The 26,805-nt window shown below is 43.6% G+C and overlaps 1 protein-coding gene across 6 annotated transcripts in view; it reads right to left on the reverse strand.

Annotated features, from left to right (window-relative positions):
- Positions 1-26,805, reverse strand: part of VPS13B (vacuolar protein sorting 13 homolog B) — a 383,695-nt gene that overhangs the window by 33,492 nt on the left and 323,398 nt on the right. For 5 of the 6 annotated variants that reach the window (XR_013234028.1, XM_077351820.1, XM_077351817.1 and 2 more), the window contains exons 44-52: positions 14,595-14,750; positions 12,714-12,977; positions 9,294-9,377; positions 8,956-9,131; positions 8,576-8,746; positions 6,700-6,901; positions 3,982-4,170; positions 2,111-2,257; positions 460-740 (exon numbers count right to left, since the gene is read on the reverse strand). Coding sequence is in view for 5 of the 6 variants with exons in the window: in XM_077351820.1 (XP_077207935.1) it covers positions 460-740; positions 2,111-2,257; positions 3,982-4,170; positions 6,700-6,901; positions 8,576-8,746; positions 8,956-9,131; positions 9,294-9,377; positions 12,714-12,977; positions 14,595-14,750 (1,670 nt within the window). In the remaining variant the exon portion in view is untranslated. The remainder of the gene's footprint in view (positions 1-459; positions 741-2,110; positions 2,258-3,981; positions 4,171-6,699; positions 6,902-8,575; positions 8,747-8,955; positions 9,132-9,293; positions 9,378-12,713; positions 12,978-14,594; positions 14,751-26,805) is intronic. The other variant, XM_077351819.1, reaches the window with a different exon arrangement.

Here is a 26,805-nt window from a genome sequence, read left to right on the forward strand (position 1 = left end):
CACTCCCCACATGCAGCCAGCTGGGTGACCTTGGGCTTGCCACGGCACTCATAAAACTGTTCTGACCGAGCAGTGATATCAGGGCTCTCTCAGCCTCACCCACCTCACAGGGTGTCTGTTGTAGGAAGAGGAAAGGGAAGGTGACTGTAAGCCACTTCGAGACTCCTTCGGGTAGGGAAAAGCGGCATATAAGAACCAACCCTTCCTCTTCTTCTAAATAGGGCGTGGGGGGCAGATGAAGGTAGGTTGTTGGTTGGTGGGAATCAGGAAAAGGGAGCAGGCTATGGGGATTTTCAGAGCAGGGAAAAGAAGAATTGGGGGAGGATATAAAATTCCCCCTCCCTGCCCCAGGCCCTCTGCTTGTGCTAATCTAATTCCAGCCCACCTGTACCGTTTATTTTTATCTGAGCTTCACATTGACAGACAACCTGTAATGCTTTCCACGCACATTCCACATACCTGGTGCAGAAGCCGTTTCCATTTCTATCGCCAGCAGGTATGGCTATACTCTGCCTTGGGAATTCCTGCCGGATGATGACGGGGGCACTCCAGCATGAAGCATTGGGATCACGCGTGCTGGGCTTGAAGCCTAGCAATATGTACTTTTGAAGAGGCAGCGCTTCAGAACTTGATGGGCTAATGTCAGGCATCAGGTCCCAGAAAAGGATGGCGCTTGTTTTGGCAGGATCTGATTCTGTTGCAGGACATATGCTAAATATACTATCTGGAATATGCAGGTACTGGAAAGCAAAGGAAGAAAAGTGCCCAAGAATAATGTCTGACGCATTTAATGAATGCTAGTTGCAGGTTCTGGGTTCCTGCAGGATTGGTAAGATGCAGAATCCAAAGATCATTAATCATGGTGAAGTTTCATTGAGCTTAACACCACACCCCTCGTTCTTTCTTTTCCCCCTTTTGAACATTTCTGTCGCCTCTCCAGAGAACTTGCCCGAGGCTACTGTCCCTTACAATGTATGAATACAAGATTTGTGTACTGTGACATTTCCCAGTAATAGTTCTGTGACTGTTGTAAACAGACTCCATCACTGCGTAGAGTAGGAATCCCTCCTAGGCCTGTCGAGAAGAGAAACCTGTATCTTGATTCATGACTTTCAAGGAGGCCCACATAACTCTTTTGAGATGAAACCTGTTGTAGTGAGCGACACAGTGGGACAAGATCTTCTGTTAGGGTATTACAAGAGAGGTAACATGTTTGGGCCAACGGAATACATGCAGACATACTCCACGTTAATCTAAAATCACTGCGGCTGATATTAAAATTTTATCCTAAGGCATTTTATCCTAAGACATTTTGCTGGGAACAGGAAGCAATAACTCCTGAATAGATTTACAGCCTCTGAAGCCACTATGAATCTGGAGTGCTGATAGAACTTGTGCTGAATCCCAGAATCATAGAGTTGGAAGGGGCCACACAGGCCATCTAGTCCAACCCCCTGCTCAACGCAGGATCAGCCCAAAGCATCCTAAAGCATCCAAAGGTACTTTTCTGCCAGTGGAAACAGAGTGGTATTCACTAATTCCGCCTCCCGCTGTAAATGCTCACTTTGTCCTTGTTTCCCCAGGAGCAGTATTTTGGGAAGCTCAACAGCCATGGCAAGAAGAGGAAGCAGGATAATTCCATTCTGCTAGCAGAACCTACTGCTGGAGGAAAACAACTTTTGGATCCAACCGTTTTTGCCCTAAGTTTAGGTGTGATAAACAATTCTGGCTTTCCAGGACGACGATGCACGTCATCTACCTAAGAACTGTGTACAAATTCTCAGAACCGTTTCAACAGCTATTACAGATTATGCTGCCGCTGCTACAGCAGCCGCAGTTTACAGCTTCTGAACAGATGGGGACCAGGCAGAACTAATTCTACAGAGTATCTGGATCTGCCACTTTGCAGAGATCACAGTTAATTACCATGATTGACTATATTGTGGCAACCGTGTTTTTAATTAAAACAACCAAAAATAAGTGACTTGTTTTAACTCTTGTCTGGTGCTTTCCTCCCAAGGAGAACTTTAAACTTACTAGAAATACAACTTTCTACACATCAGAGAAGTTAGACAAACAAACTAAAAACGCCCCGCAGTTAATATTTTACCTCCTCTTTCAACTGCGGCTTCATGACAGAGAGCTGGGGCTTGTAATATATTTGGTATGGGGTGTTGTTGACGATGATGCTCTTATCTTCAATTTGCAGGATTTGAATACCACGTTGAACAATGGAAGAAATGCAGAACTGACACAACTGCAGGACACAATTGGGGGGGGGGGGGAGAGTTAGCAGGAAAAGACCTCAAACACAACAAAACAAATGCTTTTTTATTTTGGTGGGGGAAGGATAACTTTGTGCACACCATCCAAAGCAACTTGATTTCTGCTATCTCCACGTCCTAATGAAATTTGTATATATATGACAGTTATAGCCCCCTGTTCCTATAAACAGCTCAGAGATCAATAGCCAGTGTAGTGTGGTGGTCAAGAGTGTCAGAGTAGTATCTGGAACCTCCAGGTTCAAATCCCAACTCATGCCATGGAAACTTGTTGGGTGACTTTGAGCCAATCATTCTCTCTCAGCCAAATCTACCATAGAGAGTTGTTGTGAAGATAAAATGGGGGAAGCTGCTTTGGATACGTATGGGATCCAAGCTGCCTTGGATATAAGCTGCCTTGGATATGTACGGGAGAGAGCACAAGGTAGTTAGCTAAGGTCGCAACCCAATGTGTCCAATAGGAATGAGCCCCATGGAATCAGTTGGGATTTACCTCTGGGGAGACATACCAGCAATTGCAAATAGTACTTATATTCCCATCCCTTCATCAGTCTTTTATGATCCTTGGAAAATTTATTTCCAGCATTGGAGGACCCACATGGACTATGGTAGGGTTACCTGCCACCTGCCGGCCTTGCCCATCGGCACTTTCACAAACAGAAAGAAAAAAAATTGCTTTCATGGACAGTGTTACCTACAAGAAATGACAGTGGAACCTTACAAGTTACTGGTGATTCCTAGAATGGTATAACACGATTTCCAGGTTTCCTTGGAAGTGATGTTATGTCACAGATGGCCACCTTCACTAATACCCATGTAGGTGGGAAAAGGGACCAAATCACCCTCTTAGCCTATCAGCACAGCTGTCACCTCACTGCAGTTTCTTGTGTGTGTCTTGCAGTCTTGGAAAGAAACCTTCTGGGGCCCAGAAAAGACTGCTGGTGGAAGGGCGGAAAGATGGAGAAGAGCTGCTATTGCTGGGTCTGAGGATCGCTGGATCCATCCCACTGTACCATAGCATAAGGCAATGCTGGATTTCAAAATGCATTATCATGAGCAATAGCATAGCATAGCCAATACATGTGTTCTATAGTGTTATAGCACTTAGTATTAATAGTGCACTTTCAGTGTTGTGCATTTTATACATATTATCCCATTAATCCATACAAGGGCTGTGTAAAGTAGGCCAGTATTATTACCCCCTTGCACAGCTTATTCTCCCAGCCACTATGCTACATTGGCCAGTATATTTTAGAAGAAGAAGAGTTGGTTTTTATATGCCGCTTTTCTCTAGCCGAAGGAGTCTCAAAGCGACTTACAGTCGCCTTCCCATTCCTCTCCCCACAACAGATACCCTGTGGGGTGGGTGAGGCTGAGAGAGCCCTGATATCACTGCTCGGTCAGAACAGTTTTATCAGTGCCGTGGCGAGCCCAAGGTCACCCAGTTGGTTGCATGTTTGGGAGTGCAAAATCGAACCCGACTTGCCAGATTAGAAGTCCGCACTCCTAACCACTACACCAAACTGGCTCTTTAGCAGGTAATTCCAAATGACTATTTCTTTCTGAATAAGTTACATTTTAAATGAATAATTTAATTTACCTCTGAATGTCACAAACGTCTTTGAGTGTGATGGCAGATATATGTGACTTTAATAACTGCCTTGTAAACATTAAGAAAAAACCCCAAGCAGCTTCTAACCTTCTGATGCCCTGGGAAGGCTCCAAGTCTTATCTCAGCTTCCACGAACCCTTCCTCATCCAGTGTGACCACCTCCTCATTGTCTCCGTCCTTCCATTTGGGTGATGTCATATTGTGGACAAGTTTAATTGCTACCGACTTGTGCACAGTGTTTGTGTTTGCCCAATAGATTCCAATTTGGAAGGCTTCCTAAAACAAAACAAAACAACAACAAAACATGTTGGTGAGTTCTTAGTATCATTTACATCCAATATTAAGATGAGAGGAGCACACAAGTTACAGGGCTGGTCCCCCAAGAATGCCAGCTGCAAAACCAAGCTGCCCACAGTCAAGGTGACGGTGCCTATACTTTAGGGCAACTTTCCAGGTCTGCAGAAAAATCCATATTTGTTCATGATCAGAATGTAAAAGATCCAAAATGACCTGATGAGAAGTGATTTCATGCCCAGAGGAAAAGAAGAGTAAGAACAGCTGCAGGCCAATTAATGGAGAAGAATGGCTCAGCCTCGTCACCCTAGAACAGATTAAGGAATTCTAAAGTGGGATACTTGGGAGGGGAGGGGGGGGTGACAATTCAGATTGCCCCCAACCCTGCTCACCCTGTGATTCCTTACCATCCTCAGCTTCTATAAACTAGTATCTTTTTGTGTATGGTTTAGACTTATCTATCGTTGTTGTTGTTGTTGTTAGGTGCGAAGTCGTGTCCGACCCATCGTGACCCCATGGACAATGATCCTCCAGGCCTTCCTGTCCTCTACCATTCCTTGAAGTCCATTTAAGTTTGCACCGACTGCTTCAGTTACTCCATCCAGCCACCTCATTCTTTGTCGTCCCCTTCTTCTTTTGCCCTCAATCGCTCCCAGCATTAGGCTCCTCTCCAGTGAGTCCTTCCTTCTCATGAGGTGGCCAAAGTATTTGAGTTTCATCTTCAGGATCTGGCCTTCTAAGGAGCAGTCAGGGCTGATCTCCTCTAGGACTGACCGGTTTGTTCGCCTTGCAGTCCAAGGGACTTGCAAGAGTCTTCTCCAGCGCCAGAGTTCAAAAGCCTCAATTCTTTGACACTCGGCCTTCCTTATGGTCCAACTTTCACAGCCATACATTGCAGCTGGGAAGACCATAGCCTTGACTAGATGCACTTTAGTTGAGTATCTATCATGGTAGTCCTGCTATGAACCACTGGCCATTACTTCAGTGTGATCAGGGCCATGATAACATGATGAGGGCACAGTGAAAGACTGTTCCTTCCATGTGCAGATATTCTCCAGTGTGATCATGGCCCTCTACAGCAGGGGTAGCCAACCTGTGGTCCTCCAGATGTCCATGGACTACAATTCCCATGAGACCCTGCCAGCAAACGCTGGCAGGGGCTCATGGGAATTGTAGTCCATGGACATCTGGAGGACCACAGGTTGACTACCCCTGCTCTACAGGAACACTTGCTTATGCAGACAGCTGGCGTCCAGGATCCCTTCCCCCAAGAGACAGCAGGGAAAGATCATGGGCTGGAATTCTACGCCTTCGTTTATGTGGTTATTACAGCACCCTGAGACTGGAAGCAACCCGAACTGGTAGGAGGGAGAGGCGCCCACCACTCATTGTCACGTTCTTCCAATACTGTTGGAGCTTTGGGCTTAGATGATTTTTGCATCTTCAAGAGTACATAACATCAAAATGCTACCTGCGAGCCAACAAGCCAATGAGAGACATAAAGGTATCCCCTGTGCAAGCACCGGGTCATGTCTGACCCTTGGGGTGACGTCCTCTAGCGTTTTCATGGCAGACTCAATACGGGGTGGTTTGCCAGTGCCTTCCCCAATGAGAGACATAGTTCTCTTCAATACCTTGCTATATGAGTGGCTAGACTTATAGACAGAGCAGTTGTACCCAAGAATCCCACTGCCATCCATTTAGAACTCCCCCAACCATGTGGTAAACATATTCTGTTCTGCCCGTAATTTAAAAATTCTCCACAGCTCAGAACATGACAGGTGCTCACATATTACACAGCCAAAGAAAGAAAGAAAGAAAGAAAGAAAGAAAGAAAGAAAGAAAGAAAGAAAGAAAGAAAGAAAGAAAGAAAGAAAGAAAGAAAGAAAGAAAAGAAAAGAAAAGAAAAGAAAAGAAAAGAAAAGAAAAAAAGAGATTGATTCTGTTTCTGAAAGGAATATTGAACATTATTATTTTTATTTGCTAAGCTCATCTACCCTAGTAATCAGATTTTAGGTAGGGAGTATGTGGGAGGAAGCCAGCCCCCCCCCCTCTCTGTGTATACATGTGCACAAGAAGAAGAAGAGTTGGTTTCTATATCCCGTTTTTCTCCAGCTGAAGGAGTCTCAAAGTGGTTTACAATCTCCTTCCCTTTCCTCTCTCCACAACAGCCATCCTGTGAGGTAGATGGGACTGAGAAGGCCCTGATATCACTGCTCAGTCAGAATAGCTTTATCAGTGCTGTGGAGAGCCCAAGGTCACCCAGCTGGTTGCATGTGGAGGAGGAAGAGCGGGGAATCAAACCCGGCTCACCAGATTAGAAGCCACTGCTCTTAACTACTACACCAAGTGCCACTAAAGCAAAGATAGGTAGCATGCTATGTCATGGTTCAGCCCCCATGCCCTTTGGCTTAGCCTCCATGCCCACACCGACGTATGGACTACAGACATAGAATGAAAAAGTAACGCTTAAAAGAAAACCGTGCTTGTTGATCTGAATAATGTGCCTACCTGAAAGTTTGGCGGTATCATTGTTTTCCCAGCAGGTATCTGCAGAACAATCTTCTCACCTTCAAAGAGCCAAAGATCCCATTTGGAGTGATTGATCAGCAGAGCCCATGGCAGGAGTTCTATCAGGAGAGTTCTCACACATGGCTTCCACACCGACAGCTTCACCCTCATGGGGCTGTCCCACTGAGCGAGCTGTTCACTGCTGTTCCAAGTGAAGTATCAAAGGAGAGATAAAAGAAAGTGGTTCACTGTTAAGATCGCCCATTTATCTTCCTAGCCATTCATAAAGCTTTTGCTACATCTCAGTACCTCCTGACAACACTTAGCAGTTCTGAAATGCAAAAAAGATTCTGCCGGGGCCGATCTGTCCCTGATTTTGGATGGTTTTCTTCATTTGCTGAAACAGACATTTGTGGAAGGATCAAAAAGCCAACCACGTTTCTAAATCACTTAAATAAAAGTACACCACTTGGAAGGAGAATCTTTGCCAGTTTTACATCATTGCAGATTTAATAGAATAACCTTACTTAAAAAAAAATCAGTTTCCATATTAAAAAAACAAACAATAATTGCATTGGAATTAAAGATGAGGGTTTTCTGTCCAGGTGGCAGAGTGGACCTGATCTACTCAGAGAAGCTTTCTTTCTTTCTTTCTTTCTTTCTTTCTTTCTTTCTTTCTTTCTTTCTTTCTTTCTTTCTTTCTTTCTTTCTTTCTTTCTTTCTTTCTTTCTTTCTTCTCTCTCTCTCTCTCTCTCTCTCTCTCTCTCTCTCTCTCTCTCTCTCTCTCTCCCTTCCCTTCCCTTCCCTTCCCTTCCCTTCCCTCCTTCCCTTCCTTCCTTCCTTCCTTCCTTCCTTCCTTCCTTCCTTCCTTCCTTCCTTCCTTCCTTCCTTCCTTCCTTTCCTTCCTTCCTGTCTGTCTCTGTCTGTCTGTCTGTCTGTCTGTCTGTCTGTCTGTCTACTGCCACATCCAAAATGGCTCATGGTAGTTCACAAGAATTCTCCGAACAATAAAACCCCACAAAAGTGTCATTAAAACCCATTAAAGGCAAAAAATTCCCGCTTCCCACCGGCTCCACAGACCTTCTGATACCATGCCTCAGAGGGGACCATCCCAGGGGAAGCCTGATGCCCCTGATTTTAACTTTTAGTGTATTTTATTTTATTTGTATTGCTGTTTCTGGTCTAGTATCATATTAATAAGCTGTTTAAAGTTGAGTGATGGGAATAATTTCAGAACTGGGAGAGTTTGGAAGCCATTCCATTAGGAGTTGGGCTCCGACCTGAAATGAGATCGTGCTTCCTGCTACTGATGGAGAGCAGCTTTTCCCAAAATATGAGGAGCTTGGGAGGCTTGCTGCATCCTTAAGTCCTCCTTGGGGAACTGCTGTCCATGACACTGAAACATGCTTTCTCCCAGCTACCTCTAGTTAAGAAACAGGCTCCTTGTTTGCAAATGCCTGATTTGGCCACGCTGATCCCTGCTTCACGAGTGGCATTTCAGGAGTAATAGGAGGGTTCTGAGTGAAGGGGAAAGCACTGAAAAATTGGATCAGAGAATGTGCAACCCTATGTTCTCCTACAAATGGACCTTGAGCTTGTTTGGAGGTTCTAGCAGGGGAGTACAGCTATTGTATATCCTTCCAGTTGGTCAAAATGGGATGGTTGTCCCCTTCCACTGAGCATGTAGCTTCGGGGGACACCTTACTAGCTAGCCAGATCAGCTGAATCAACCCTGGGGATCCATGGAGTGACAGATGCCGTAGCTAGGTAGCCCTCACATCTGAATTTACAACAGAGACGTAACTTTGGATCAAATCCCTTCTTTCAGGACGACAGATCCTTTACAAACGCACTGCAGTTTAATACGGCACAGTACCTGACCCAGTCCTTTTTTGCATAAGGCCACGTCGATTGAGGTGAGTCACAACACCCATAGAAGTCAGAAAGTATTTCATTTGCAGAGCCTCCAGAGTTTGATTTTGTAGCTATCTGCTTAATAAGTGCTGTGGAGATGGGGACAGCACATTCGGACGGATCGTCTTCTTCCCTGTCGCGAGAAATCAACGTATACCAGATATGACATTTAGTGCACACATTTTACAACAAGCTATGTGCAGATGGCTCTGTGGAATGGCATTCTCAACTATCCATCTGACACGGAGATGATGCTCTGCGAAATTTCATACTGACACTTCAATCACGCTGCATTCCAACACACACAGGCATTCTGTAAGGGGGGAAGGGGACAAGTTATACCTAGCTTGGAAGGTCAGATGGTGGGTTAGATCAGGTTCTATGTTCTGCAGTGATTTCTCCTGCCCTCTTCCCGGAATCACTTGTATTTCATTCAGTCCCAGACTCCTTTTCTCTAAATGTATGATGATGGGATCTGGAAGATGGCTTCTCATGATAAAAAGAGGGCTGAAAACAATCTATAAAATCAAGAGAACAGAGCAGCTTCAGTTTTGACTTTGGATACAGCTGCAGTAACAAACTGTCAATAAATCTACCCCGGGGTCAATCTGACCTCAATTTATTTTATAACATGAGAGGTCATATCCATTAGCAACTTGGATAATGGCGAGTGTACTCACGATTCGTTGCTGTACTTGCGAGTTGGGCTCCAGCGTCAAAACCAGGCACCAGACATAAATAATAGAACTCTTTGATGAAGGCACCTGCAGACGAGAAGACAGAGAGCTATTACTGAGGTTACGGGATGCTCATAAAACGGAGTGTTTTTTAGGTCAACAAGTGTACCAAGACATTAAAGTCACAATGAAAACAAACTTTCACAAAACACAGTAGATTCAAGACAATGCAGTTGGATTTAGAGGCCTGCAATTTATTGTATCTGGTGCTTCCTCTGAAAACTCTTCAGAAATGTCAACTAGGTTCACCAATACTCAGTGGAATATGAAGGAGCAATTATATTTCTTTTGAGACTAAATGGCATCCAAGGCTTTCTGGTAAGTTTCTGGGCCTAGTTTAAAGTACTGGTCATTAAAGTCCTAAATAACTAGGAATCCAGATTCAGGTGCTTAACTGTGTTGGTCTGAAGCAGTAGAACCAAGTTGGAGACAAGAAGAAGAAGAAGAAGAAGAAGAAGAAGAAGAAGAAGAAGAAGAAGAAGAAGAAGAAGAAGAAGAATCATCATCATCATCATCATCATCATCATCATCCAGTTGGAAGGAGCCATACAGGCCATCTAGTCCAACCCCCTGCTCAACGCAGGATCAGCCCAAAGCATCCTAAAGCATCCAAGAAAAGTGTGTATCCAACCTTTGCTTGAAGACTGCCAGGGAGGGGAAGCTCGCCACCTCCTTAGGCAGCCTATTCCACTGCTGAAGTACTCTGTGAAGAAAAGTTGGTTCTTATATGCCGCTTTTCTCTACCTGAAGTAGTCTCAAAGCGGCTTACAGTTGCAGGTCAGAACAGCTTTATCTACATGTGGAGGAGTGCAGAATCGAACCTGGCATGCCGGATTATAAGTCCGCACTCCTAACCACTACACCAAACTGGATCTCAGCAGCACCTTTAAGACCAACAAAGTTTTATTAAAGGCATAACGTTTCGTGTGTATACACACTTCCTCAGACACAATGAAGTGGAAATTTACTAGACCATACATATAGGCATTGGGTGAGCGATAAATTAGTACACAACATAATACAGATGTTTAACAGATTCAAGGACCATACAGGAATAACAAGCTAAGTTTGTAAGGTTATCATTTGTTTGGGTTCAACTCTGGGAGAAAAACACAGTAAAGACAGTGAGGATTGGAGACTAATGGACAAATGCTTCCCCAATTGTGGAATCCTGAGAGGAATTAAGTGGGACCCTGTCACTACACTCCATCTGTCTCCCCCCAAATAGAATTTTCAAGGCAAGAGATGCTCTGAGGACGTTTGCCATTACTTGCCTCTGTGTTCTGAGGTTTAATGAGATCAAGTTAGCTTGGTTTCAAGGTTAGGGACCATTATTTTCAATGGGATATGCATACAGTATCTGGGGCAAGTGTTCATCAAGATCATGGCATCAAATTTGCACATACTTCTCCCTGTAATCTAAAGAACCCCCACATTTCATGTGAACTGGACTAAGAGGCTCAACTTTATAGATCCCCAAAGTACATGAATCTGGGCACAGAACTCTCTTGATTTCTAGACTGCTGGCGAACAACAGCTGAGCAGATCTCAGACTGGTTAAAGTAGTAAACTCAGAAAAACAAAGGAATCACAAGGCAAAGTAATGTAGTAGCCCTCCCTGTATTATTAGTAAAAGTCCAAATAAAGTGTCAGTCATAAAGAGTCAATCAAAACAGGATCCTAGGTTAAATAACCCGCTTTCTGTCTATCTTCATCAGTGGTTGCTCTTCCAATGTAGTTATGTTATAATAGTAATATGTATCACATTGGCAAATGCTCATCACAGTCTGGGGGCTTCACAAAGTGCACACAAAAGTTGAAATTAAAATAGGGGAGGAATATAAGAATTCTGCATTGACAGCCTCCAGAGTTGAGTAGAATGATGGTCCCTGGGGTCAGATAAGATGCTTTGAGGTTAGAATGACAGCCCCCCAGATAGAATGGTGGCCCCTGGGGTTTCCATTCCAGGCCCAAACTACTGATTCCACACCCAAAGGCTGCCATTCCACTCTGTGGGCATCATTTCACTCTCAGAGAACTCTATCTGGGTTCAAATACCATTATTCCACTCTGGGAGTTGTCACTGCAGACCCAAAGAAGGTTTGTCTAAATACATCCGGCATTTTTGATGCAATTTTGTTTGCTGTAATGTATTTCAATGGAGCCACGTGAGTCCATTGGCATTCCTGCCTTCTGTTATGTCCAATGGGTCTTCAGGCATCTCCCATTGTTCTCAATGGGCATTCTTGTAATACATTTTAGTATATCCTACCCTAGCTCTCTATTTATGCAGCCACAAAAGAACTAAAGGGCTCTGCCCTCGCAACAGAGGAGAGAACAAGAACTGCATCGCTCTGTGGCTTGTCTCCAGAGGTGAAGGGAGAAATACCACTGCTTGAGAAATCAGTAGAATCACGGAAGGACACAAGCACATGCAACACCTGAAGTTGACGACAACACGGATTTCTACACAGAGGGTAGTTCTGTTTCTCTAAGAATCCTGGATTCCCAATACAATTCTGGAACATCACGGTAATGACCTGAATCAGCAATCTCTATATATCTATTCAGCTTATTTTGTTATGCACACCCTTAGCTTGCACCTGGAGACATTAGGTAAGCAGAGATGAGAGTGGGAGCCCTTTGTCTGTAGAATATCCTTCCTGAATAGATTCAAAAGGGTAGCCGTGTTGGTCTAAAGCAGGGGTAGTCAAACTGCGGCCCTCCAGATATCCATGAACTACAATTCCCATGAGCCCCTACCAGCGAATTCGCTGGCAGGGGCTCATGGGAATTGTAGTCCATGGACATCTGGAGGGCCATAGTTTGACTACCCCGGTCTAAAGTAGCACAATAAAATCAGAGTCCAGTAGCACCTTTAAGACCAACAAAGATTGCATTCAAAAGCTCACGCCTTGAATAAACCTTTGTTAAACGTCTTCCTGAATAGATACAGGGGGGTTTCTAAGGGTCCAGTTACGACATATTGGCTTTACAGGTTTTTGGGATGGATGTTTCTGCAAATTTTTCCAGACCCCACTTTGATTTTATGTCAAATTTATCGACTCTTCCCTCCCTCGACTTTTGAATTCTTTTACATATTTAATTTGATTTTTATAATATACCGCTTTGGAGAATAAAAGGGGCCATAGCTGTTCTAAACGAATAAACTGTAAACCAACTAACAGAATAAATGCAATATGGCGTTTCTAAGCAATTGTTTTTTTGTTTTTGTTTTTTAAGAGTGTTTTGTGACCCAGTGCTGGTCCATTTGTAATCGACACATCTAGAAGGGCTTGGCCTTGGAACTGCTTTCTTATTTAATTAAAGTGTTTATAAACCGTGGCTTTCAAGCTTGCGCACCTGAATGACTGTGCTGTATTCACTGTGCTTGGGCTCAAGAGTGACGTCTCTCGACCAGTCTTCATCTCCGTTGGCCTTCACGCTCAACTCTGTTAGCTCGCTGTTTTCTAAGACATACGAGGGTAGCTTCTGCTTGGGTGCAAGGCAGTCAACGTGCTCCTTCACAACTGACTGCCCATCCTGCCCCATGTAATGCTGAATGACTTTCAGTTCAATGCTTTCGGAGAGATAACTGCACACGATCTGTCTCCCACAAATAATGATCTAAATTAAAAACACGCAGAGGGGAATATTCCATATTAGTCACTTCTTATAGCATGCACGTTTTTGTCTAAGTGGAGATAATGATACATTCCTGAAATGCATTAATTCACAAATGTACTCATTCAAAGAATAACCATTCTAGAAACTAAGGCTTTACCGGAAAAGTATCACTGTGACAGAATACCAATAATTCCATATTTGTACACAATTCCAAGATCAATGTTGTGAGAAAGTCCCATTTTATTGGCATAAGTCTTCTCAGTCATTGGAAACTCATGGTGGATCCAGCCCAAAGAATTTTTGAACTTCTAGAAGTTCCGTAACTTTATTTAACAACAACAGTAACAAGATCTTTATTGGCATACAAGAGAAGCTCCTTTATCCACACATTATCATCAGTATTGTGGAGGGGATCAAAAGCTGTCTTGGGTTGTACCATTCCAGCTCTTTCACAGAAATACAGAAATGTTAGGGTTATGGCTGAAGTACAACTCTAGCTCTGTACAGGATATGGATGTGAAAGCTCCTGGGAATCCTTTGTAAGCTGACTTGAGTTCCCTGAGAGAACCAAGGTTAGATTATAAATGCAAATTATATTAAGAAGAAAAAGAATGTTGTGATTAAAGTTTCTATATGGTGAGGTCCAGATGTAACACTAGCTCCTAGTGTTACTCAGAATGTTCAAAGCTGAAGCCAGGGTTGTGAAAGCTCATTTCATTCCTCCTCCACTCTCTAAATCAATTTCCCTTCTACCTTCCATCTTTGGTGTTAACCTTGGTTCAGTGTTCCCTTTGCAGTGCTAATGACAATAGCTGACACAATCTATGGTTGAATTGATCCAGCAGAGCCCGTACAAGAGAGTCCTGAGTTTGCTTTAACTATGGTTGACATTAAAGGTAAAGGTAAAGGTATCCCCTGTGCAAGCACCAGGTCATGTCTGACCCTTGGGGTGACGCCCTTTAGCGTTTTCATGGCAGACTCAATACAGGGTGGTTTGCCAGTGCCTTCCCCAGTCATTACCGTTTACCCCCCAGCAAGCTGGGTACTCATTTGACCGACCTCAGAAGGATGGAAGGCTGAGTCAACCCTGAGCCAGCTGCTGGGATTGAACTCCCAGCCTCATGGGCAAAGCTTTCAGACTGCATGTCTGCTGCCTTACCACTCTGTGCCACAAGAGGCTCATATGGTTGACATTAGAGCATGTGATACTACGCCATGGTAAACAATGAGATGGGAAAGGAGAAGAGGAATAACTCTGGCGAGGGGAGGATGAATCATATACTCAAAGGCTGACTTGACCATAGTTTACCAGAAATCAACGTTTTGTCTGCACTGGGACAAATGTTTTAAATGCTGCTAAAATATGCTATGTGAACCTGCCATCAAACTGCAAAATCCCTTAACTCTAACCGTAGGTATTGCTTTTAGAATCATTTTGTTAGGCTCTTTGTGTGCATGCGAGTGAAAAATACTTCTTCCATATTCCAATCTAACCTAAGGTATTAGGCATTATGTGGCATTAATCAACTTAGGTGCCCTTAGTCCACTTCATGTTTCACAAAGAATCAATCCTTGTATAAAAATTTCCCATGGTACTGCCCATGAAAGGACACTTACTTGTTTTTGCACTCCATTGAGCTGCTGGACCTTGATGATAAGAGATGCTGTCCTTCCCTTGTACTGAATGGTTCTGATAAATGTTCCTGAGTTATCTACACTGAACGGCTCAGACCACCGCCAGTTTCCCCAGCCTTCTATACAGATATGCAGCAGCTGCAAAGGATTAAAGAAAACAAAACACAACAACAGATCGATAACCACACTAGTGATTACCTGTAAGAATAGCAAAAGCCAAGTTCTATAGTTGGAGAATGTCTCATTAAAGCAGTTTAATATGGCCTTTATCGGGAAAATAAACATGTTGTATGATTCAGTGTGGTAATTTACTACAGCACTTGATAAGCAAACACATTGTACTTAAAGTAAACACAGCCTTGAGAAGCAAATCCCTGAGCATCTTCTCTGTTTTACTGTAGGCCAGCATGAATGAAGTAGCTCTACTGTATTTGCTAAGGCAAAAACGTATAAATGTTATGCCCTTCGAACAGTGAAAAAAAAATACATCGAGGTCCAGAGGAATGAAATACAGCAGCTTCAACACATGAAGGACAAGGAATCAAGGCTAATGGATTTGAATTTTGCTTTCCCCACTGAAGTCTGACTTTGACCCAAGAAGAAACCATGATTAAAAAAAACCTGCTTGGATGTTACAGCTCAGTAGTCTCCTGGCAAATTCTGGTCCCTTCGGCACATGTAAAACAAACACGCTCAGTACTGTGGGTGGTTTTTGAGGCAGGCCTTGACTACTAACACAAATATACAAGATGATAAGTACCTTGAGGGGAAATTAACTCCATGACATAAAAGCTTCTATGGCTTTGATATTTAAATCTAAGCTACAGAACAAAGGAAAATAATGCTAGTGGCAGAAACCAAGTTTCTCAAAGCTGAAGTGGGGGAGAAGTACCACACCCCCCAAAAAGAGAATGCTGCCAATCTGCAGAGTGAAGCATAGTTCAAAACACACAAAATCCAAAAACAATATGTGATGTTTTATCCATTGAACAATGAACTAACACCCCCAATACTCTGTGCTGACATGCCACTGAGGATAATTAGTCTGATACTATTTGAGATCAATAAGGGACCTCAAAGTAGCTGTTTTATTACGAAACAGCTTCAAGAACAGACTAGAAAGGGAGACTGCAGAAATGCAAGTTATTACAACACTCAAAACAATGGCATAGCCTGGACTCAACAAGGACACAAGATTTTTTATCTCACTATGCATGCTAACTTCATTCAACTCTTATATCCACATTCCTGACAATCCCCTCTTCTTTTTATTTTATTTTATTTAGGACACTGTGACTGTAATGTGATATTAGTAATACATAATGAAATTTCAAATCTAACTCTCTGGTCTCAGGTCAGGATAACTTGGCAACACAGCTTGTCACTTGCAGGGATGAAGCCCTCAACTGGATTGGCCATGCAACATCAGTATTTGCCACACTCAAATGGTGCCTCTGGAAGAAAGCAAACATCTCTAAGACCAAAGTTCGTCTCTTCTGGACGCTAATTCTGCCAATCCTCCTATATGGATCAGAGACGTGGACTTTACTAAAACCTGACATAAACAAACTCAAGACCTTCTAAATGTGATGCCTGTGGCAGATTCTTGGTGTCTCTCTATCTTTACACTGCTCCGGGAGCGGTATAAATAAAGCAGTAGGGGGGGGGGCAATGATTGGCCCCTTGGCCCGGACAGATAAGCAGAGGGCCCAATCAGGAGGTGCGAAGCCCCTTGGGCCAGGACTGACCAGAAGCGCCTCCCAAACCCGCCCCCCCACATGGGCCACCTTCAGCCCACGGCCGCCATTCCAGCACTGCCTGGCAATATGCCAGGTAGGGCCTGAGGCCCTAGTGTCCAGCAGGAGGCAGGTGGGGGGGGGAGCCCTCAGCCTGCCCACAGGAACAGCCCCGCTGTGTCGCGCACACGCCGGGACTGCCCCTTTGCCCAATCCGAGGCTAGCGCCTGCTGTATTTTACGTACAGCGGGCCTGCATCCTAGTGTGATCATAATTGAAATGAGAACCAGCCACAAATAAAAGAACACCAGCAGACTGCCTCATAAACTCCTTTGGCGAGAACGACCAACTGAATGGAAGATCCAATGACTGGTGCCAAAGAAAGCATGGCTCAAACAGATCGAGGAAGACCTCAGAAACCTTAGAAACCAGTGACATAGCCCAAACTACTGCCACCAATCGCCAAGAGTGGAAACATATTATATACAAAGCAAAACACCCAGCGGCACCTATAGCAGTGTATTGGATGAGAGGACAGCCTGCTCCACCAATCGCCAGCTAAAGGATTAAAAAAAAAGGGATCCTAGGTTCATCAGTGGTTGCTTTTCCAGTATAGTTCTGTTATGATAGTAATAATACGTATCACACTGGCTAATGCTCATCACAGTCTGGGGACTTCACAAAGTGAAGCCGTATGGAAGGGTGGTATAAAAATCTAATAAAATAAATAAATAAATTTCTTTACCCCCAGGAAATAATGGCAACTTTGGAAGATAGACTCTATGGTAAATGTACCCCACGAAGGTCTGTCTCTTCCTCACATGCTGCCCTCCTCTGGCTCCATCCCCAAATCTCCAGGTATGTCCCAACCTGGACTTGGCAACCCTATTTGCTGCTAGTGACTACCTCGATCTCACCACATGAGACATATTGAGCATCCATTTGCATTGTGTTTAAGCCAGCCTCTGTCGGAATCAAGCCTGGTCACACTCTTTTAACACCAGAATCAGGAATTTTAACAAGCACAGATAGGTAACACACTCAGTCAATAAAATTAAACTTTTCTTTTAAGGGATTCCCCCTGGCTTTGAAGTTTTCTTTCTAAAGCTGAAGGAAATAGCCCCCTCCCCATTTATACGGCTAACACTTCCAAGGCATTCCTTCAATAAGAGCTAGACGTGCAGCTATTTTCGGGTATCTTTATCCACCAGAGTTCTATTATTTACGCCGCTAATATTGAGTTTGCTTCACTCAGTATGGACAACAGGGGTAACACATCTCTGGACGGAGGACAGAGACGTTTATTAACAAAAGACAAATGGGTGTGTGCCGCAAACAGTGGGGCTGGGAGAACTGAAGGAATGGATAGAGTGGGGCTCGACCAGTGGTTCTCAACCTTCCTAATGCTGCGACCCTTTAATATAGTTCCTTATGTTGTGGTGACCCCCAACCATCAAATTATGTAAGTGTTGTTTTATAGAAATTAAACCAAATGACGTGAAGATCCATGTTTTACGACTATATATAAATTGGTTTTTCCCCTGGGGTTTCTCAGTTCAGTTCTGCCTCTTATCCCATCATGCCGATCTTGCTCTTTTCCACTGCTCCATCTTGACATACCCCGCTCTATCTTGATATACCCCGCAAGGCTGTTGTGTCAATAGTGCGCCCCCTGGTCAAGCTGCTTGCCCTGCCGCAACCCCTATAAAACGGTCATTCAACCCCCAAAGGGGTCCCAACCCCAAGGGTTGAGAACCACTGGGCTAGAGGGATTCAGGAAAAGCTTTTGTTGATGAAATGTCACTGGGAAATGTCTTCTCTAGTGCAGGGGTAGTCAACTTGTGGTCCTCCAGATGTTCATGGACTACAATTCCCATGAAACCCTGCCAGCAAATTCTGGCAGGGGCTCATGGGAATTGTAGTCCATGGACATCTGGAGAACCACAGGTTGACTACCCCTGCTCTAGTGGAATGGACAAAAGAGGCAGAGTGAGAGGAGGAAACAGACAAGGTTGCAATCCACAAACTATATCATTGCTGCAGAGAAACAGGGAGAAAAATACGAGTGGTTTTCTATGCCTCCAAAATAATGTCTGAAGGGGGAAATGAACACCAGAAGCTGGTACAACTCATGCATCTCTCTGCAGGAAAGATTTGCAAGCTTCCCTTTTGGGCATTACAGCAGTAATATAGAAAGCAGATGTGCATGTCATGCCTCTGACATCTGAAACTGTCCTCAGACTAACATTCACCCTGACTGGAAATAAATGGGATAGGATTACTAACTACTGCACTGGTGCATCATCAAGGATCTGGTATTATCCTGGTTTTGCGGGCAAACAGCCTGGAGCAAAGGTTTCACCATACATTTTCAGAGTAGAAAACACGATAAACTGGCAACATCTATTTATTGCATTTTTTAATTTATAAATTTATTTATTTATTACGTCTTACTCTTAACCAGTTCTTTTGGTCTTGGTTGTAAAATCCTTAGGGTCTCTTACAGATTGTCCTAGCAGTTCCTGTTTATATTGGTACTGAAAATATTGATTTATACATATCCAACAATAAAGAAAAGGAATAAAGTAAGAAGACGTGGCAAAAAAAATGTTCATTGACATTACATGGGTTTTCTCCCCCCTTTATTTGATCTTAGATTGACTGCACTGCTTATTAGAAGTCCTCATCCTATAGAGCAGGGGTAGTCAAACTGCAGCCCTCCAGATGTCCATGGACTACAATTCCCAGGAGCCCCTGCCAGCATTCGCTGGCAGGGGCTCCTGGGAATTGTAGTCCATGGACATCTGGAGGGCTGCAGTTTGACTACCCCTGCTATAGAGTGTACTGATTTGTATTATGCAATGCACCCTGAGCCTCAGTGATGTAAGTAAATAAATTAACATAAATAATGACATGGGATCAGGCATTCATGCCGATATTACAAAACGAGAAACTGTGGTTGCAGAGGAATGGAACACATAATGGAAAGAAAAGGACTCTATCTGGGATCAGTGGAGCAGACATAATGGAAAGGGGAGGTTTAAAGCTAGCAAAAGTTATTTTTAATGTAGACCTGAAAGCAATGGTACAATATCTTTGATCACATCACAGATATCACTAATTGGCTCAAAAAGGGGTATAAAGGAAGAAAAGGTTCATGAATGTCTCTCTTCCCTTCAAGACAGGATCATAAGATTATTTTGTAGGTTACCGAATTTACTGGATCTAACGAGAACACGGTTTGCAGAGTGCACTTGCCTCTTCCTTATAAGGGGCAGTGGGTGAACAGGGTTGTGGTTTCACGTCATGCTCTTTGAGTAATATTCTGATCACAGAATAAAACTTTCCAGCATTTTAGACAAAAGAGAGGCTCCTGCCCATCACTGCAAGTGAAAAAAGAATGCATTTGTCCTGGCATCAAGTGACATTTTTGCATCTGCATTGGCATCAAGAGACTGAAGTGCCTTCCCAGTCAAATATGTATTTCCGTGATGGAATGCAGCAGCCAAGGAAACAGCGTTTTCTACTTTTTTGTTAGTCATCTTTATGGTTTAAACCAGGGGTGGTCAAACTGCGGCCCTCCAGATGTCCATGGACTACAATTCCCATGAGCCCCTGCCAGCATTCCCATGAGCCCCTGCCAGCATCCAGATGTCCATGGCCTACAATTCCCATGAGCCCCTGCCAGCATTTGCTGGCAGGGGCTCATGGGAATTGTAGGCCATGGACATCTGGAGGGCCGCAGTTTGACCATCCCTGGTTTAAACTACTGATACACACACACCTGTCCTCCCCACACCCCATTTATGAATGTAGGTGAAGACTGAAAGTCACCTTTAGTTTCATTCTGACATATTGACAGGTGCCCACATGGTGGCCTGTGAGCACATGACGCTGCTTGAACAGCCATGATAGCAACTACCAGACATTAACAATGATATCATGATACAAACTTGTTTTTCTCTAGAACTTGAAAAATAAGCAAAAACGATAGCATAGAACTAAGCTTGGACAATGCATAGCTTACTATCTCATGAACTTAAAATCAACAGCGCAAGGTCCAAAATGCTCTAAATGCCTAAACCAAAGTAAATAAATATTTTCTGAGAATGTGCACATACACACAATGAAAAATAACAACAACATGGCTGTGTTCTTACTGACATTATTAGCAAAACATCCACATATTTCTGGAAGTGTATGCCAAATGCAAACAATGGACTAGTAATGCTGGCATTTAAAAAACAAAAGCCAGGAAATACAATATACAACTAAACAGAGTTTGTTCACCTAACAATGAAATTCTTCTAGTGTTACTAAGGTCTACCACAGCAGCTTTGTTTTTTGCGCAATCCACAAGATCTTTACACAAATAGAGTTGCAGAAGTGGTTGAATTAGGGCTGTTATTTTGAGTCAACAAGCCTCATTCAGGTAGGGCTCTGGATTGGGAAATTCCTGGAGATTTGGGGGTGGAGTCAGGAGATGGTAGGAACTTCAGTAAGGTATAACACCATATGGTCCACCCTCAAAATTTCCAGGGGAATTGACTTCTGTTCTCTGGAGATCATTTGTAATTCTGGGAGGTCTCCAGGCCCTATCGGAATGTTAGCATCCCTGCATGTAGGCTAGCAGTGAATCCCCAATTATTGCAACTGATGCCTTACCAACAATCCCAAATCACACCGTGATTAAATGTTTCTCCTAGGCCCATTATGCATGGAGTGGAAAGTCCGCATTCGGGGAGGAATGGCGGCGGCTAAAATCACCAATTATGCACGCTGCAGGCGGCAACCAAGTGCATAGTCAACGTATGCCACTGAAAAAGCCGCGTTAGCGAGATGCGGAAGAAAGTGGAGCTTCCCGGGATCAGGGTGCAACCAGAAGCGGCTCCAGAGTATCTGCGTGCATAATCGGATACTCTGGGTTTTGCTGCCGTTGCATTCCGTCCCGTGCGTAATCAGTTTGCTTCGCTTCTTCCTCCTCCTCATTCTCCATGCCGCCGTTTCAGCGGCCGTGCATAATAGGCCTTTCTTCTTCATCTCGCTAATGCGGCTTTTTCGGCGGCAAAAGTTGACTCTGCATCCGGTTGCCACCTGCGGCGTGCATAATTGGTGATTTTAGCTGCCGCCATTCCACCCCGAGTGCAGATTTTCCACTCCATGCATAATGGGCCCTACTGATGCCTTACCAACTACCCCAAATCACACTGTGATTAAATGTTTCTCCTACCGCTTTATATAATAGTAATGCCTATGCTGTTATTTATTTCACAATAATTTATTCAAAGTTGAAATGGCAGCGAGTTCAGAATCTCTAAAAAAATCGCCTCCTTTTCTCACTATCGAGTTACTGATGCCTCGAATTATCCAAATAAATCTAGACATCTGAGTAGGTGAGGAAATCGAGAACTGATAAGAACTAAAACACTGCAGTTTTAGGATCGTGAGTCATGTAACCAAGCTCCTAATAAGCAAGGCTGGGCAGAATCAGAGACATAAAAACATGCAAGGAATGGACATGCCGGCCTTTCCACAAGACCAGACCAAAAACAAAACACTTCTCTGCTCTTCATGGAACCTGGATATTTTGATGCCAGTGGGGGAGGTACCCCAACTCAGAACACAACACATAATTATGTGCGGCAAGATCCAGCTTTAATCCTTGGTGCTTCTGAGCAGATTCTGCAACAGATTTCTAGCTGAGACCTTGCTGAAGCACTGCCAGTCAGGACTGGGTGACAGGCGGTCTGACACAGCGGTAGCACCAACAGTTCACCTTCAACCATACAAGATCGCTTACCTTCTGAGCGATACCAACATATATAAAAAACGCAAAGCAGAATACAAATTCGTTTAACATTCCATGTATTTTAGGGGATCGAACTGGGATTTTTAGATCGCAAAAGGAAACCGATAGACTGTGTATCCTTTTGTAATGCTCCTCTATTTCAGGGACGTGATTAGGAGCGCCTGCTCTTCCTCCTCCTCGGTTTATTTTCTGAGACAGTATGTGGCAGCTTTAGATGCTCGCATGCATTCATGTTCTTCTTCCACAGTGAGTTGTATTCTGAAAACAAAGCTCCTTGCGCACTCGGTTGTCTTGCCATGACTGTTCATTCTCAGTTTTGCTGCTGTTTTCCTGTGAGCAGCTCTGCTCTGGTAAACTCAGCGTGATCTGGCAACTTAGGCAGGAGAAGAGGCAGGAGCAAATCCACTTTATATGGCTGAAATTTTAGCCATGAAGGACAAGTGGTAAAAAGGTACAATCCTGGCATGAAAGAAAAGCCCAGAGAGTAATGATCCAGTCAGTCTCTGCAAGTATTAATCTGTTTAATCGAATCGTGGCATAATAGTCTGGTTTCTTGCTGTCCTAGGGAGCCAGGGAATCATTTGTCCAGAGCTCTTCCCCTTTAAAAGGATGCTACTCCCTCAGCAGCCGATCACCAGCATCCAGGAGTGACCTGGAGTGAGGTAGGGAAAGTACCATTTCTGACTTTCGCAAGGGAGCCCTCAAGAGTAATCAGAAGCTGTGAGGAGCATGGACAGGTTGTCATGACACCATCAAAGGGGGCTGAAAAGCCGGTCAAGGAGGTAGCATCTAGCTTCTCTCCAATGACTGTAGAGAGGCAGGGTAGTCAGGAAGATTGCAGTGCCTTAAAACTATTGCTTCTAATTGACCGTTTATGCACTAGAGGTTTCATGCCAGGCTGCAGGCTGGAGTTTTAGTCATGGCAGGTTGCCCCACCACTTCCTGCACCCACATGGGGGAGCACTTGGCCCATTGTGTCTCATCCACCCCCTATTAGTGCTCCTGCATGAGAGGTGGGGCAGTGAAGTTCTCAGTGCATAAACGGTCATTCTGATGCTTTGCAGGCCGATGGGGATTGGAAGGATGGGAGGCCAAGACTCTGACAATTCCCTGTCCCACTCTAGTTTTTTTGGCTTCCCTCCCAATTACTCCAACATAATGAACTTTATGCCCAAAACTAACCACTTCCCTGTTCCACTAAAAGGCTGTTTCAGACACACCCTCGATTCCACTCAAACCTCCCTACCAGGAGAAAGTCCAGCTTCTGACTTCACCTATATTCCCATCTTTTCCCCAGGCCAGGGAAAAAAAAAACTTGTATGGGTTTTTTGTTTGTTTCTTTTATTCTCTAGTCATCATAACTGGAGCTACTAGCACAATTCCAATCCATTGTTTGCTTCAGGAATGCCTATCCCAGGTCCTGACTCACTTGGCCAACCCAGTTCTGCTCTATGTGCCTTCTTTTCTTTTATCTCATTTGGTTTCATTGCCAGAATTGCTGCTTGGATTCCTCTCCTCCCCCCTCCCCTCCCTTGGGTCTGTGTAGGTTCAAAGTTTACTTGGATCTCCCACTCCAGGTGACATCACCATACAGAGCAGGATAAGAACTACATGCTTTTGTGCTCTTTGTTTTTTGCCAGTTCATCTCTCCCTATTCTACTCTCTATTCATTGTTACTCAAGGATTTCCCGCAGGTGTTGAAACTGCCTCCAGATATTGTAGCATTCATAAACATTACCATCACTATGTGCTTGTATCCCTGTTCCCTCTTTTATAAAGTTATGGAATTACTAAATGCCTGCTTCTGTTTTCTACCCATGCCTGTTTCAGGGCATCCTCTCTTTGCTTTAGATCAGGGGTAGTCAACCTGAGGTCCTCCAGATGTCCATGGAATAAAATTCCCATGAGCCCCTGCCAGCATTTGCTGGCAGGGGCTCATGGGAATTGTAGTCCATGGACATCTGGAGGACCACAGGTTGACTACCCCTGCTTTAGATAACATGTAGATATGTGCATGCGTTTATTCACCTTGACTGGATGGATCTTAAGCTTGCAGATTCTCTGCAACAGAAGTGAAAGACGGCCAAAGAGAGGTTTCTCTCTTTTACACCTGGCTTTCACAGAGTTATTTTGGTCTCAAGAAGGATGTGCATGTCCAGTGCATGTGTGTCTTTGTGAACACTTCTGGTGATAACTGAGCCACAAAAAAGGCATCTTGGGCTGTGAGACACCTGACAAAAAGGCTTCATTGACATAAAGGTGAGATTTTCCTAAATTCCCTGTGTTCCAAATGTCTGGGAAAACACACTGGGCTTGATTTCTGCTGTAGTCTGAATAGATCCAGGAATGGATTGTAGCCTGAGTTCACATGCCAGATACTGACATTGCTTCTTATCACCGCTAGGCCTACCTCCTCCAACAGTCCACATACTTTCTCCTGAACGTTCTTGTCAGGTTCTCGGAGGTTAGGCTATAAGCCTCATTGCCATTTGAAGATAATCCAATCTTTCCCAATCTTGGATTTTCCCACATGCACAGCTGAGCAGGAGCTCAGAGGCTGAAATACTTTGAACACAAATCAGGTAAAAAAACTCACAAGAGGCAGAGAATCACTCAAATCCATCAAAAGTGTCAGATCTATAATAACTTAACCAATAATGTGAAATCTTAGCCAAAGTTAATACAGTTTTTTAAGGAGCAGAATCAGTTTTTTTAAGGAGTAGAATCAGTTTTTTAAGGGGTAGGGGGCAAAGGAGGAGAGAGAACAGAATAACTAAAGAATTCCACAAAGACAGATTCAAGCGGGTAGCTGAGTTGGTCTGAAGCAGCAGAACAAATTTTTGAATCCAGTAGCACCTTTAAGAACAGCAGTTTTATTCAAGGTATGAGCTTGTATCTGAAGAAGTGTGCATGCACATGACAGCTCAAACCTTGAATAAAACTTTATTGGTCTTAAAGGTCCTACTGGACTCAAAATTTGTTCTAAAGAATTCCATTTAAACCCCCCTAAATTCCTCCATAATCACCGAGATGTTCAGAAAACCCCTAAAATGCGGTAATGACTTTAAAAAAAAGTAATACATTTTAAAAAGTTTTCTTTTAATCCAATGATTCAATTTTCATGTAGATTTACATCTGAAACAAATGTGTCTTAGCTTTATCCTTCCACAGCAAAACCAAAAGAATTTAAGACTGCTTTCATTTATTTTTATTATATATATTTAAACCGGCAATTACAACACCTTTCCCTAAACTTTAACCAGTGAAAGAAAAATTAAGACTTTAGCTGATATGACCGTTAAAGAAACCCAATCCTTTGAAAACTATTTATTTTCATTTAACTGAACTGCTTTGCCATAGGGTTTTTTAAAAAACATTTTTGCAAAGGTTAAATAAAGTATTTTATGGCAACCGCTGCTGCTTAGTGCCTGTGTAACAAGAAACATGAGCTGGCCAAAGTTGTGCAAGTTGGTTTTCTTTCCCAGTAAGAGAATGTGGTATCTGAGACCTTGTCCTAACTCATTTTATCCCCAAGTGTGAGTCAAGTAAGTCAAGTATGAACTAATGCCTAGAGGAAAGTCCCTGACTCCAAAAGTATGGATTATTTCATATTTCACATTTATCTTACAATCTGCTCTCAGAGTTCTTAAAATTCACTAACTTGGCAAGACGAGAACTATCATGAGGAATGAAATAATTTCAGAACTATGAAGTCATCTAGCATTCCATTAACCTGACACTCACATGGCCTGCCCAGGCTTGGGCACTATTCTGACCTTCGGATAACAAGTTCCTCGAGAACTACTCTGGCTCGGAAACTACTCAGAACGTGCCACACCATAACAGGCAGGGCAAACCCAAAGTTCAAATTAAATTGTGTTAATACCTTTGTACGTTAGGGTGTGTGTTAAAAACAAAACGATGTTTACCTTAGGAATGCAGCATTATTCATGGCTCTTCTCAAACACATCTACATTACTTCTTGTTTAGGAGTAAGCAGAGAAAGGACAGCCACACTTGGATGTAGGTGCTCCCCACCCCCACCCCCACCCCACCCCTCACTCCCCCAAGCAATAGCACTCGTGTGTAGAAAGCATCCTAAATGTCTGGTTTGTAAAACTACTCAGATGGTTCATTTCCATCCCTAAACTCTGGTGTCATGGGAGAGGCAATAAAATGTCAGTAGAAAAATAATCACCCAGAGAGTATTACAAGACTTGGGCATTCAACAGTGTTACTCATTTAGCACAGTTCTTGCCAGAAAACATTCATGGAATCCTTCGTTTCAGAGAGCCAAGCGCTGCTGCCTGGTCAGTGAAAGAAACGACTCCATTGCTAACCTGGTTTTCCTCATCTCTTTCTTTCTCTACTTCATTCTACAAGCCCCTTCTACCTGTTTCCTGACAAATTCTTTAAACATTGCTGGCAAATAGGTCGCTGCTCTCCTGGTGGAGGCCTAGAGTCCTCCCAGAATTACGACTGGTCTCCAGACTACAGAGATCAGGTCCTCTGAAGAAGACGGTGACTTTGGGGAGTGGGGACTATGAATCTAATAACCCTGCTGAGATGAGATCCCTCCATTCCCCAAATCTGGTTTTCCCCAAGCTGCACCCCTTAATCTCCAGGAATTTCCCAACCTGGACTTGGG

This window comes from Paroedura picta, chromosome 9 (assembly GCF_049243985.1).
Source record: "Paroedura picta isolate Pp20150507F chromosome 9, Ppicta_v3.0, whole genome shotgun sequence".
Lineage (NCBI taxonomy): Eukaryota > Metazoa > Chordata > Lepidosauria > Squamata > Gekkonidae > Paroedura > Paroedura picta.